This window comes from Diaphorina citri, unplaced genomic scaffold, assembly GCF_000475195.1.
Source record: "Diaphorina citri unplaced genomic scaffold, Diaci psyllid genome assembly version 1.1 scaffold484, whole genome shotgun sequence".
Taxonomy (NCBI): Eukaryota; Metazoa; Arthropoda; class Insecta; order Hemiptera; family Psyllidae; genus Diaphorina; species Diaphorina citri.
Window position 1 is genome coordinate 125,793 of NW_007377919.1, and position 13,839 is coordinate 139,631.

The 13,839-nt window shown below is 38.3% G+C and overlaps 2 protein-coding genes across 5 annotated transcripts in view; both read left to right on the forward strand.

The window, feature by feature from the left end:
• Positions 1-3,792, forward strand: part of LOC108252406 (uncharacterized HIT-like protein Synpcc7942_1390) — a 28,285-nt gene extending 24,493 nt beyond the window's left edge. The window contains exon 3 of one of the 2 annotated variants that reach the window (XM_017444133.2): positions 3,114-3,792. In XM_017444133.2, the coding sequence (XP_017299622.1) occupies positions 3,114-3,550 (437 nt within the window). In that variant the 3' untranslated portion in view covers positions 3,551-3,792. Of the gene's footprint in view, positions 1-224; positions 2,057-3,113 lie in introns of those variants that run through there. The other variant, XM_026823681.1, reaches the window with a different exon arrangement.
• Positions 3,793-3,949: 157 nt separating this feature from the next.
• LOC103509292 (histidine triad nucleotide-binding protein 1-like) lies at positions 3,950-11,609 on the forward strand. Of its 3 annotated transcripts, none has more exons than XM_008473893.3 (3): positions 3,950-4,073; positions 8,531-8,839; positions 9,685-11,609. In XM_008473893.3, exons 1-2 carry the CDS (start codon positions 3,996-3,998, stop codon positions 8,798-8,800), a joined length of 348 nt encoding a protein of 115 aa, XP_008472115.1. In that variant the 5' UTR covers positions 3,950-3,995; the 3' UTR covers positions 8,801-8,839; positions 9,685-11,609. The 3 variants fall into 3 exon arrangements, with proteins under 3 accessions (XP_008472115.1, XP_008472114.1, XP_008472116.1); XM_008473894.3 differs by lacking the exon at positions 3,950-4,073 and adding an exon at positions 7,845-7,861; XM_008473892.3 differs by lacking the exons at positions 8,531-8,839; positions 9,685-11,609 and adding an exon at positions 9,010-9,658.
• Positions 11,610-13,839: the final 2,230 nt, after the last annotated feature.

Sequence of the window (13,839 nt, forward strand, 5' to 3'; positions counted from 1 at the left end):
TCCTAAGTAAAAAGTCAAAGTGGCTATTACCTACTATTTTTATTTTATATTTGAAAGGTGGATAACTTCTAATGATATACATGCCACTTGGTAAAACAACTGAAAATCAAGAGTTAAAATATCGTATAGCTTTTTAGTTTTACAAATATTTTTTAGTTCGTTCAAAGGATGAAAAAGAGAAGGAAAAATCCTCAGTGGCCGGGCGGCTCTTTCTTTGATTGCAGAACGGCCCAACAAGACAACCACCGTAAAAACCACCCCAACCGAACCGCCAACAACACAAAACCTCACCAACCTCCTTCACAACATTTCCATGGACACGTTCAACCGTTCTTACCTCGTCTACGAAGACGTCCACTGTTTGGCGTTGCACAACTACCTTAACCCCGTCACACCTCTACACATTCTCATCCTCCCGAAGAAGGGGATGGCTTCGCTCGCGGAACTTCGTGATGATTCGGCAAAGTCCGTGATGGGGCATCTCATGTTGGTTGCGCACCGGATCGGAACTAATTTCACGCGTTTCGGCTACCGACTGGTTCTCAATCAGGGAGAGAATGCGAGGGAGGATTATGGCCGCGTTATGTTTCATTTGATGGGGCGCTATCAGTTCAGCCATAATATCGGGTTTGACCATACGCTTCTGCATACGATTTACACCACCCCCGACTATGAGATAAGAGAGTCGGATTATTTCACCCAGTGATTTTGTGGAACTGGGATTTTATTAAGAGACCCTTGAAATAAAAATAATCACTAGGTGAGGTTATTGTCTGAGGCACTTTCCACCACTTAAACCCTAAACTTTATAGCTCTATTTTTATGGAGTCAAATTCACAAAGTACTGATACTGATGGCCAGATCTCAATTTCAGGATCGCTCTAGTATACTCCGTATGTATTCCAATATAAAATACTTAGGTACTCAGTTTCCTCGAAATATCTCATTGTCTAGTAATGCCATTCAACCCTCATGCAGTACATTGTTTACCTATTTACTCGAAATCTCTTTCAAAACCAATAATGCCTTCACTGGTTTACCACGAATCTAAAGACAAAAAATTGTTCTCTCGAAGCCGATTGCATCACAAACTCCAACCTAAAATTCCGTCGCACCCAAATAAAATACTTACATTTTATCTATGAAGATAATAAAGAAAAGAAAAATCTTTGAAGATTAACCAAACAAAATATCTATTCGTTTTCTTCATATAATTTCCAGATCCCTTTAGACTTCTAATATAGAAAAGTACTCCAAGATGAAACCAAGTATAAGAGATGGGAAAATGATGAGTCTTGAAAGATACTCGAAATAAATGCTCTCAGAAATGAAACTTGGGAAAATTTTCAAAATGAAGTCAATAAAAAGGACGAAGAAAAATGATAAAATGGAACATTTGGAAAGGAAAACGATTGAGAAGGGATTTCGAAAAGTCCCCACCAGTAAAGAGCACGAAAATTATGTTTGGGAGAGTCAAAAGCCGTGCTGGAAAACCACTCACTATTTCTTCACCCGTTGTGAAGAGCCCTCAACTCCCCCTCCAAAGTGCTATTGAGACGGAGAAAAAAATCCCACGAAAAAAACCCCCCGATCATCATTTTCTTATCAAAATGAGAACTGAGAACCCCAGAAGAGATGTCTAGATAAGAACCCACACAAGCTGAAGGGATGAAAAATGTATCAGAAAAAGTTCGTATATAAAAAAAAGTCTAATGAAAAAAGCGGAAGAAAATGACACGGGGCAAAGAAGGATATATCGGTAATCATATTCCTTCTCGTCCCACCTCCGAGACAAGTTTGACGTGAGCATTGGAAGAGGAGAAGTTGAAGTGGAAGCGAAGGAGTGGAAGAGAAAACAGGAAGAGAGAAGTGAAAGATACGTAGGGGATAAGGAGAAAAAATACAAGAATGAATAGTTTATTTGAAAATGTCGTGACAGAAATGGATTTCGCTGACATGGACGGAAAAAGATTTTTTTTTTTTGAAAGATTCAAAAATCTAGAAAATAGAAAGCAGATTTTTTTCACTGTAAAAAAAGATTATATGATCGGTGTTTGCGAGAAAGATTCAAAAATCTAGAAAATAGAAAGCAGATTTTTTTCACTGTAAAAAAAGATTATATGATCGGTGTTTGCGAGATCTGACTACGGAAGCTTTTGGATTTTATTGTTGAACAGAACTTGCAAAATTGGAAGTTTATTTGTGGAAATAAAAAGTGCACTTTTGCTCACTTTTTTTTGCACACCCAAACGAGCATTCATTCATTTTTATTGTCGTTTTTATATCCCCATTCCTGCAAACCTGTGAAAAACGTTTTTCAGCTATCTAGAGTTACAAGAGTAGGTACTCCTATCGTCCTATCTCTATGTACTTGTAGCTTGTACATTTTGTATATCATCAAGAACTTCGATTACGACTGCAATATTTGCAATGCACCGTGCCAAATAGAGTTTTGAAGTGTTGATATATTGCAAATATTCAGCATAGATTGAGAATAAAACGTGTAAGCAATCTGTCAGTTTAATCTTCTGCGAGATATAATCCGCCCGGAAATCTTGTGATCAACGAGTTGTTGGTTCAGCAAATAGGAAAAGCGTAGGAGAGCCTTAATAACCTTTTTCAGGAGGAAATGTCTAGCAATTCCTATCCTTGGTCACGTCAGACCACTCGGTTATGTGACACAGACAGAAATAGCTTCTTATTTTTTACAAATGTACGAGTACATAATATGTACACAATGTAAATTTATTCTGTATGTACCAAATACACGAGACCTTGTTTAGACTGCGGGAATAAAGGGACTTTTCAGTCTCATTTCGGCAGTATAAACACTCGTATTCTATTCTATTATGTAAATAGTTTAATTTGTTCAAGATTTTTGAAAATATTTTTCAATAGTAAAACTTAACACACAGAAAAACTTTTTTAATGTTGCTCTTTTTGCCGGTTGTTGGCAATGTTGGCCCTATAACGTTTTCAATGTTACTCCTTTTGCCAGTTGTTGGCCCTATAACTTTTTCAATGCTACCCCTTTTGCCAGTTTTTGGCCCTTCTACCCTACATTGCCAGTTGTTGCACTCAAAGTAACACTGTTGCCGCTTTTCCTCTTCTAGGCGTGGTCAACGTCGCGGGCTACCCTTGCCACCCGGCCGCAGTGGGGCGGGTCCGCACCCTCCTCTATTCCCATTGGTGGAGCTCAACCGAAACCATCTTAAAACGCATAGCCCATCACGAGGTCTCCCACAATTTGACGATCATTTACGAAGACACCCAATGTATCGCGTGGGAGGAAATGTACCACAAGGTAGCGCCCTTCCACTACAAGCTAGTCCCGAAGTATAACGTCCCCAATATGAACTATCTGATCGCAGAAAATAAGACCCTATATGGTCATCTTCTCCTGGTAGCTGGGAAGATAACGAAGATGATGAACCTGACGGATGGTTATCGGATTCATGTGAACAACGGACCGCTGGCGGAGCAGTTCTATGACTGGTTGTATCTGGACATTTTCGCAGACAAGCGCTTGGGCTGGCCGCCTGGGAAATGAGATGCGGACGGATTCGAAGGTGCCGGGTTCGATGCCTGGAATTCTTGGGCGGGGCGTATTTTTTTTATTATTATTATTTTTTTTACAAATTTTCAACCTTCCCGTGAGCAGAAACCCGAGATGGTTGCATCGGTTGGATATTTCCAACCATTGTAGAGTATTTGTACAAGTGTAATCATCGGGAACATTTGTGCTAAAGTTCCTTTTGGGAATGAGCTCTAGATTTGTTTTTACTATTGTTAATTTGGTGAAAAAAAAAAAAAAAAAAAAAAAATGTGTTTTTTTTTTTAAGTTTGAAATCAATCAATCAGATGGCTTAATCAGTTTAAATTTAAACCGAAAGAAGCTCAAACCAAAATTGTGTTCCCGGTCATAAGAATTTGAATTCCTTGCAGGTGTGGGACCCATCGACTTTCTGGTGATCCCAAAGAAGGAAATCGAGGACATGAACTCTGTGACGCGGGATGACGCTTGGCTTATGGGACATCTCATGTGGGTTGCCCATCATATGGCTGAAACTATGGTAAGATAAGCAGGTTGCCCGTGTTTCACCAGAGAAAATTGATAATAATAAAATCTGGTTTGATTTCGGTAAAATCTATTAAGGTACGTCCAAACATAGTCGACCGACCGTCGATTGACCGATTGACGAGGTGAATCTATGTTGTCGAGGAAGTGTGGACGGTTCAGTCGATATTGATCGACGGCCGGTCGACCTAGTGCGGGCACACGAATATTTCTACAACGATCAGTCTGCGAATGAATAAGTAAATACTAAATAGTAAAGATGCCAGGGCCTTTGGATGAATAAAGATTTGAGGGCCTATACAAAGAGTTATCCCTTATGTTTCCAGGGCCTATACAAAGACTTATTATTTTTCCAGGGCCTATACAAACAGTTATCTTTATTTTTCCAGTGTCTATACAAAGAGTTATCCCGTTTCCAGGGCCTATACAAAGAGCTATCCCTTATTTTTCCAGGGCCTATACAAACAGTTATCTTTATTTTTCCAGTGTCTATACAAAGAGTTATCCCGTTTCCAGGGCCTATACAAAGATAGACAGTAGGCACATTTATGTAAAGTTTCAGGTATCATGGAGGTAATTGGTGTTAAAACCACACTGCCAATACCGTTTCATTGAAATTCGAATTATCTCACCAGCCTAGTTAGCTTGGTTGGTAGCGCATCTGCCTTGTAAGCGCTAGGCTGCGGGTTCGATTCCCGCCCGTGGCGGATTTTAATGGGATAATGTTTTTTTTTTTTCGGAACGGCTGGCTTTTTCCTACTCTGTGTTCCTTCTCTCTTCGATTTCGAGACGATAATACCTTAGCAGTTACAGTTCCCTCTATCAAACCTCTTGGGAAAAAACTCAATACTTTATTACGCCCGCCACTCCACGCTCAGACTGTCTGACAAGCCCAGGTCTGAGCGTGAGCGGCTGGCTTTAGTAATCAGTCCACTGGTAAGGACCTCTCGGTTTACTATATTCCACCCTTCGCTACTGGATGAATGTTACTAACCTGTTGTCAGAACGAAACGAACAAAAAAAACCGCTAGCTCAGGGCTAGTCAAAAGCGGCGGTAGTGCGCTACATCAATTCTGAAACAACTTCTTTGAGGATGTAACGAAATTATGAGTTTCCATCCAAGCGAAAAAGAAAGAATAGAGAGAAGAAAAAAAAATAAAAAAGAGAAAATATAAAAGAGAATAGAGAAAAATCTCTTCTGAAAGTTTTTGAAGTGCGCGGGCGGTATTTATTATGTCGTTTCTACAGGGAGTGCAAAAAGTTCTGGGTGCAATCAACGGGGCTCCACAGTTGTCTATAAGGTGCTACCTTGGTTTCCAATGGCACTCCTTGGAAGTCTTTCTGGCGTCCTGGACCGCAGCCCTTCCTGGCTTTAACCAAATGTATTAGGCCAGCCACTCACTATTAGGTACTTAGGTAGACCTGATAAGGTGTCAGTTCTACCTGATAGTGTGTGTCCTCATCAGGTATACCTGACAGACGGACATTTTCAGCCGTACCTGTCAGGTCTATCTGATAGTGTGTGTCCTCATCAGGTATACCTGACAGACGGACATTTTCAGCCGTACCTGTCAGTTCTGTCTGATAGTGTGTGTCCTCATCAGGTATACCTGACAGACGGACATTTTCAGCCGTACCTGTCAGGTCTATCTGATAATGAATGGTTGGCCTTACACTGGCTAAGCCCATGTCAAGATACATTTTTCAAAAATAGTTCATACTCATTTTCCTACATCTTTTCAAACCTCTTTTCCTTTTCATGTCAAGAGTTTTCAAACCTATTTTCCTTCTACTTTCTCCGGTTTTCGATGCAATTGAGTCGTTTTGTAAGTTGAATTGGTCGTTCATCAACTGACTGTTTTATATTCTTGATCTCGCTCAAAATGATCTGTAACATACCATTTTGTTGTTGTGATGGAAACAATCTTTCTTCCGACCCTGTCAACGTCGGAAACAAGGGAACTCGTAGTTTAGGTAACCTTTAATCCTTCAGGATACGAAAAGAACACTAGGATGAAAAGAGAATGGCGGGAAATCAAACTAAAGCTCTTTTGCCAAACTCGAAACGGAAGTGCAAACTTCGGTCTTTGATCATAGAGCTAATGTAATTTCATTTTTATTATTATTATCATCATTTCTTCTTCTTCTTTATCTTCTTCTTCTTTTTATTTTTCTTCTTTTCATAATCATCAAAGGTTTTTCGCGTCTTTTTGAGTCGTTTGCCCTTAGAACATAGACTGCGACTGATATTGTGTGTTGATGTCTGTTATAAGATCTGTAACATACACCAGGGCCCTAGTCAGGCGTACAGAATTCTAATTTCAGGATGAGTATTGTTCTCTGTCTATGCTAGCAGTAAGGCCAGCCACTCACTTTCCGGTAGACCTGACAAGTACGGCTGAAAAGGTCCTCCTGTCAGGTCTACCTGATAGTGAGGTCTTGGCCTTAGTAGTCTTGGTAGCCGGATCGTAAACCTATTTACCTTCCACAGATCCGTATTCGGACGAACTATACGAAAAAACCACTCTAAACAAGCACTTTCCCGACGTCGACACTTTGGAATTCGACCACATGGCAGACCAACTTCGGAACGCCACCTTTACTTCGCGGGAGTTGCGTCGCATCCAGTATATGTGTATTCGGGACTACGATGATAGTCAGCTGGTGACGAAGAATATGTACTGGCACTACGCGAATAATAAGACGTACGAGCGGATTCTGCACGATAACTGGTACGAGGACGATCACTGCGTCGCCGTACGAGATGTGGAAGGTAAGGCAACACTGTACGAATTCATGGAGCTATAGCAGGTGAGACGTCTAATAACGAGTTATGTCTAGGAGGTCAGACCTGGCAACACTGTCCATAGATAAAAGTAACTGACAACACTGTCCATAGATAAAAGGAACTGACAACACTGCCCATAGATAAAAGGAACTGACAACACTGCCTATAGATAAAAGGAACTGACAACACTGCCCATAGATAAAAGGAACTGACAACACTGTCTAGTTCAGCCAGTGTAGCGGTGAGGTAACAGCACGTTAAATGCACCAGTTGTCAACGGATCACTGAAGATGACCAATGTTATGTGTGGTTAGTATTCGGATGGGTGACCATCTCGGCAATCGCGTGCTGAAGTTTTTGCCGGTCCCAGTCAGACTGGGTGAAGTTAATGTGAGGAGACGGGTAGCTTATCGCCGAATGGAGGGTATAACTCCCGTCACTAAAGACTTTAGAACTTATACTACACTGACCTTAAAATTCTATATTTTTTTTTTTTTTTTAAATTTAAACAAGGTATATATTTATACTCGTATTTGCATATTTGTAAACCCTACCTAGGTATGCCGTGACGTCAAAGTTCACGATTTACCGGCATTTTTTTAAATCGATTTATCTCGGGATCTAGAAGTCGTAGAAGACGATTGCTATGTAAAAAGTTGGGAAAAATCCACATCTGAGGTCAAAACTCCGAAAAAATAACTGTAAAACGTCAAAAATTCAATTTTTACTTTCCTTTCTAATGAAAGAATTCAAATATGTGTGACGTCAGACTTTACGCAGTTGTTTTTTTTTTTTTTTTTTTTTTTTTTTCCTCTATTCTATATAAAAAAAAATCCCGGATCAATCAATCTGATTGTCTATAAAGTTTGATTTTTTTTTTTTAAGTTTGAAAGTCGCGTCTGTCAAATTTGACCCATATCTTATTTTACGTAAAAATAAATAAATCACTCAAATCAAGTCTTTTTGATTGAGCCCATCATATGGCTGAAACTATGGTAAGATAAGCAGGTTGCCCGTGCTTCACCAGGGAAAATTGATAATATTGAAATCTGGTTTGATTTCGGTAAAATCTATTAAGGTACGTCCAAACTTAGTCGACCGACCGTCGATCGATATCGATTGACGAGGTGAATCTATTTTGTCGAGGGAGTATGGACGGCTCAGTTGATATTGATCGACGGCCGGTCGACCTAGTGTGGGTACACGAATATTTCTACAACGATCAGTCTGCGAATGAATGAGTAAATACTAAATAGTAAAGATACCAGGACCTTTGGATGAATAAAGATTTGAGGGCCTATACAAAGAGTTATCCCTTATTTTTCGAGGGCCTATAAAAAGAGTTATCGTTATGTTTTCAGGGCCTATACAAAGACTTATCCCTTATGTTTCCAGGGCCTATACAAAGACTTATCATTATTTTTCCAGGGCTTATACAAACAGTTATCCCTTATGTTTCCAGGGCCTCTACAAAGACTTATCCCTTATGTTTCCAGGGCTTATACAAAGAGTTATCCCTTATTTTTCGAGGGCTTATAAAAAGAGTTATCGTTATGTTTTCAGGGCCTATACAAAGACTTATCCCTTATGTTTCCAGGGCCTATACAAAGACTTATCATTATTTTTCCAGGGCTTATACAAACAGTTATCCCTTATTTTTCCAGGGCCTTTACAAGGGCTATCGCGTTGTGCTCAACTACGGGCCGGACTCGCACAACTTCATGTCCCAGTTTCACCTCCGCGTACTAGGCGGTTTGCCGCTCATGTGGCCGCCATTTGAGCCGACCACACTATTTCCGACGACCACACAGACGACCACGGGGCGCCGTCGGACCAAAACGACGGTCGTCGACTATACTTTCGACAAGGCGTTCTACGAGGAGTCCCGCTTCGACAAGTCGGTACCCTGGAGGGAGCTCCCGATGCAACTTTGAAGGAACTGGCAATGTTGAAGGGAGAAAAAAAAGTAAAAAGTAACCTATAAAAAGAGTTATCGTTATGTTTCCAGGGCCTATACAAAGAGTTATCCCTTATGTTTCCAGGGCCTATACAAAGACTTATCATTATTTTTCCAGGGCCTATACAAAGAGTTATCCCTTATTTTTCCAGGGCTTATACAAAGAGTTATCCCTTATTTTTCCAGGGCCTCTACAAGGGCTATCGCGTTGTGCTCAACTACGGGCCGGACTCGCACAACTTCATGTCCCAGTTTCACCTCCGCGTACTAGGCGGTTTGCCGCTCATGTGGCCGCCATTTGAGCCGACCACACTATTTCCGACGACCACACAGACGACCACGGGGCGCCGTCGGACCAAAACGACGGTCGTCGACTATACTTTCGACAAGGCGTTCTACGAGGAGTCCCGCTTCGACAAGTCGGTACCCTGGAGGGAGCTCCCGATGCAACTTTGAAGGAACTGGCAATGTTGAAGGGAGAAAAAAAAAAGTAAAAAGGAATTTTAATCGTCTGGCTGAGGGACTGTAAACAGAGAGTAGAAATGTCCAAATTTCCTTATGCTAAATTGCTGAATCAATAGCGAAAGTTGAGTGCGAAGGGGGATGCCACTCGGAAAATTTTGTTCAGCCAAAACCAGTTGGCCTCAAATCGATCACTCTAAAGTTCACTTTAAAGATCGAACACTAATTGCAATGATGATGAATATTAGCCCAACAGTCTTTTGATACCAGAAAGCTACCTTATTGTTATTTTTTTCTTTCTTTCTTCGAAATATTATTGCACATTGCATATCTAGGTTTATTTATCAGGCGCCCATAGGATCTCTTTTTCCCTCTCGTGGAAGAATAATCTAGTAAAAAGTAATTTTGATCGTCTGGCTGAGGGACTATAAACAGGGAGTAGACAAGTCCAAATTTCCTTATGCTAAATTGCTAAATCAATAGCGAAAGGTGAGTGCGAAGGGGGATGCCACTCGGAAAATTTTGTTCAGCCAAAACCAGTTGGCCTCAAAGCGATCACTCTAAAGTTCACTTTAAAGATCGAAGACTAAAATTGCAATGATGATGAACATTAGCCCAACAGTCTTTTGATATCAGAAAGCTACCTTATTGTTGTTGTTTTTTTTTTCTTCGAAATATTATTGCACATTGCATATCTAGGTTTATTTACCAGGCGCCCATAGGATCTCTTTTTCCCTCTCGGGGAAGAATAACCTAATAGCTATTTGTCACTACTTATTATTATTATTTTTTACTTTTTTTATTATCATTATTATTTATTTTTGTTTTTTAAGGCCTCTCAACACAAATGTTTGATGTAACTTCTTGCATTTGTAAACAACAATAATTGCCAAAACAACAATAAATCCCCTCTTGTTTCTTTATTATTATTTTGAGAGACAGGAAAAAATCTTTTAAAGACATTCAGGTTGAATAGTGTGGGATTTTCACCCACTAAAAAACCTGTCTCTCCATTTTAGAAGCAAACATACTTTATGTTTCTTAATGCCTTTGACTCCGGGTGGTATAATGTGCTATTATTTTTAGTGGCAATGAAATGAAATCATCCATCAGACAGTTTATAAATCGCCTCAATGACCCTCGTTATGGCAGACTAAGGGCATATCTCAACATTTCAAACGACTGGATGACCTGTTTTCTCGAGAAGAAAAGTATCCACTTAACATGAAATTCTTTTGAACTATTTGAAATAATTGATCACAAAATACTCACAATTGGCAAATTGAAGCTTATGTTAATAGTGAAAAAAAAACTACATAAAATTGTTTGATTACTTTTCAAGACTTTCTAAATACGGAACTGTCGTATTTTTTGGGGGGAGCGGAGGGTAGGTAGATACATTGGTACTGTCCTAATTTTGACAGCTAAAAAAAAAGTCGCGTCTGTCAAATTTGACCCATATCTTATTTTACGTAAAAATAAATAAATCACTCAAATCAAGTCTTTTTGATTGATTTTCCTACTCAAAAATAATATCTTTCTTTGATTGATTTCCGCGTTTTCAAATAACGAAATCAAGTTCGTTCGGTTTTGAATGAAATATTGACGCGGAAAGAATTGAAATTTCAAACTCATTTCAGATCATAAGAACATCAAAAAATAACATCTGTTATTGGTTATTGACCTCGAAAAACAACATCCATTACCTACCCCTAATCCCTCATTAGTTCATTACCTACTTTAAATATTTCCTCCTCAAATTTCGAACAAGAAAGAACAATAAAATATTTTTTAAAACACTACTTAGGTATTTCAGTTTGTTTAGATTGTGTAATGAAACAATTGGTAGGTACATATACATATTGGCAACCGGCGCATGTGAATACGAATTAGGTATGGTTTCTATTGTTATAATACCTAAAATTGTAGAGAAGTACTTGGTAGTAAATAGGTACCTAACCAAACTGTATGAAAAAAAGTTGGGCTTATTTCGAACACTTTGTAACAAATTTAAAAACTAATACCAAATACAGGATCTGCTGAAATCTGGTGAACTGTAAACTCAGTACACGCTCCCAAACCTGGTCTTTCAACACATCGCGGCATCGTTGCATACACAATTTTTGCGCAATTTTCACTCATTTATACCTAGAATTGACGCAAAATTCGGGCAACACACTCAATGCTGTAATACTTGGTTGGGAGAAAAATGTAGTAACTTGTGGACCGGGCTGAAGAGAGGTTAAAAAGTTCAAATGCAATAATTTGCTTTTACGCAATGTCTATTCAATCGACTCTACTGTAAGCTTTTATTGACATGTACATTTTTGGAAAGTAAATGGAATGTAGTAACTTGTGGACCGGGCTGAAGAGAGGTTAAAAAGTTGAAATGCAATAATTTGCTTTTACGCAATGTCTATTCAATCGACTCTACTGTAAGCTTTTATTGACATGTACATTTTTGGAAAGTAAATGGCAGCATGTAAATTTTAAACCGCCTACAATCTATTAATTGTAAATCACAGCAGATACAAACACCCTGTATAAAATGTGTCTGTGCGTGCTCAGTATGTAATAATAATAATTTATGTTTCCATCCTCTTCGATCTAATAATGAAATTTACAATTTATACAAAATCTGTTTTTTTTTTTTTTTTTTTTTTACAAAAACCAATGGAGCAGTTGCAAATGGATAAAAATTATAAATAAATGGTCGATTGCTATGTAAAAAGTTGGGAAAAATCCACATCTGAGGTCAAAACTCCGAAAAAATAACTGTAAAACGTCAAAAATTCAATTTTTACTTTCCTTTCTAATGAAAGAATTCAAATATGTGTGACGTCAGACTTTACGCAGTTGTTTTTTTTTTTTTTTTTTTTTTTTTTTTTCCCTTTCGTTAAGGTGGGCCGACCATGCAAGCGACGCTAGCGTAGGAGCAGAAAGAACTGCGCAGGAAAACGTTATGCGGCACAAAACATTAATGCGGGTTGGCCTTGCGAGGGACGCTTGTGCTCGGACCAGTTTGATGTGACGTCATCGCCTACGGGAGTGTATGCGGTATGCCCGTGACGGTCAAGTTCACGATTTACCGGTATTTTTTTAATCGATTTATCTCGGGATCTAGAAGTCGTAGAAGAAAAAGAAAAATTCCGTTGGTCCTCATTTTTCCTGCTCTATGACTTTGAAACATCACCCAAGTAAGCGCAACTGATCTATTTATTGGCTAAATCCTCTTTTGGGTGAGCTATTCATTTCTTCTATTTGTTTTCAAAGAAGTTTAAACTCAATTTGTGGACCCGCCCGTGATTCATTTTCGTTGTGGGCTGCTTGGACAAGATCAGTTTTTGAGGAAATTCATTTGACTCGGGACTCGGGTATCGAAGAGGCACTTTAGGTGTATATTTTCTTTTTCCACCTAATGTTAATGTCTCCACGGATGTTGGGATGCTACTCTCCTCAGTTAATAACCGGCAGCTGCTTGCTACCAAAACTGCAAATCAAGCGTTGCTTGGTCTCAGTGAATCGCGAATTGTTCGACTCATTGTGTCGGTGTGCGAAAAATCATGTATAATAGGATAAATCAGATTTTGTTTCTAATGTTTCTATCATAGGATAAATTGGATTAGCTATCCGTTTGTTTATTTATATACGTTTGTTTGTTTCTTTTCGGTTTTAGTGTAGTGAAATCTTGAATAGTTATAAACCGTATTAAAATAATTCGTTAAATCACGTAAAAAGTTGGTTCAAATAAGTGAAAAACACAGTCTAATGTCAGGGGCCACATTTTGAGATTTAATTGTAGGTTTTTAGTGTAGTGAAGCTTGAATAGATAAACCGCATTAAAAATTCATTAAATCACATAAAAAGTTGGTTCAAATTAGTGAAAAACATAGTTTTTAAAATTCCAATTGTGGGTACTTATGTAATATGTCTAATATCGGGGGTCACATTTTGAGATTTAAGCTAAACCACTTGGATTAAACAATTTGATTAATTAATCATCAACTACACCAAAGTATGTATACCTAACCAATAATAATGCTTAATATACCTAGTTGGTTTAACTTTAAGATCATAGTGGGATTTAGGGATCTAATACATTTACCTACGTACTTATCTTTATCTAATTGAATACATACCTAGGTATTTTTGTCATTTTATCCTACCCCCCCTAAAAAAAAGGTATCTACAAAAAATAAAATAATAATAAAAAGTCAATGAGGCCATTTAAATGGAAAATAGTCAAATAAATAACAACGTGTAAATACCTAAAAATTAAACAATATAAATTTCCTTTTTGTTAGCTGTAAAAAAAATTTCAATGTAATTTAATTATTCATTTGTACCTGTAATGACCCCAATTCATTACCCTTTTCTATCATGTCAATGAAAATAAAAGAGAACTAAAAAATCCAAGTAGGATTACCTACCTTTTAAAATGTAGGTCTGTAGGTGTCAGGTACTTCACAGAAGAAAAGTAATGAAAATAAATAAATCTCTTGTTTTTTTCATGTTTTGATTTTTCCTAAAAAAAAAAAAAAAAAAAAAAAAAAA

Excerpts from the sequence above, each read along its gene's own strand:
- LOC103509292 (XM_008473893.3), top strand. The coding sequence starts at position 3,996 with ATGAACTCTGTGACGCGGGATGACGCTTGGCTTATGGGACATCTCATG. Across the intron at positions 4,074-8,530 it reads ATCATATGGCTGAAACTATG|GGCCTTTACAAGGGCTATCG; the intron begins GTAAGATAAGCA and ends TTATTTTTCCAG.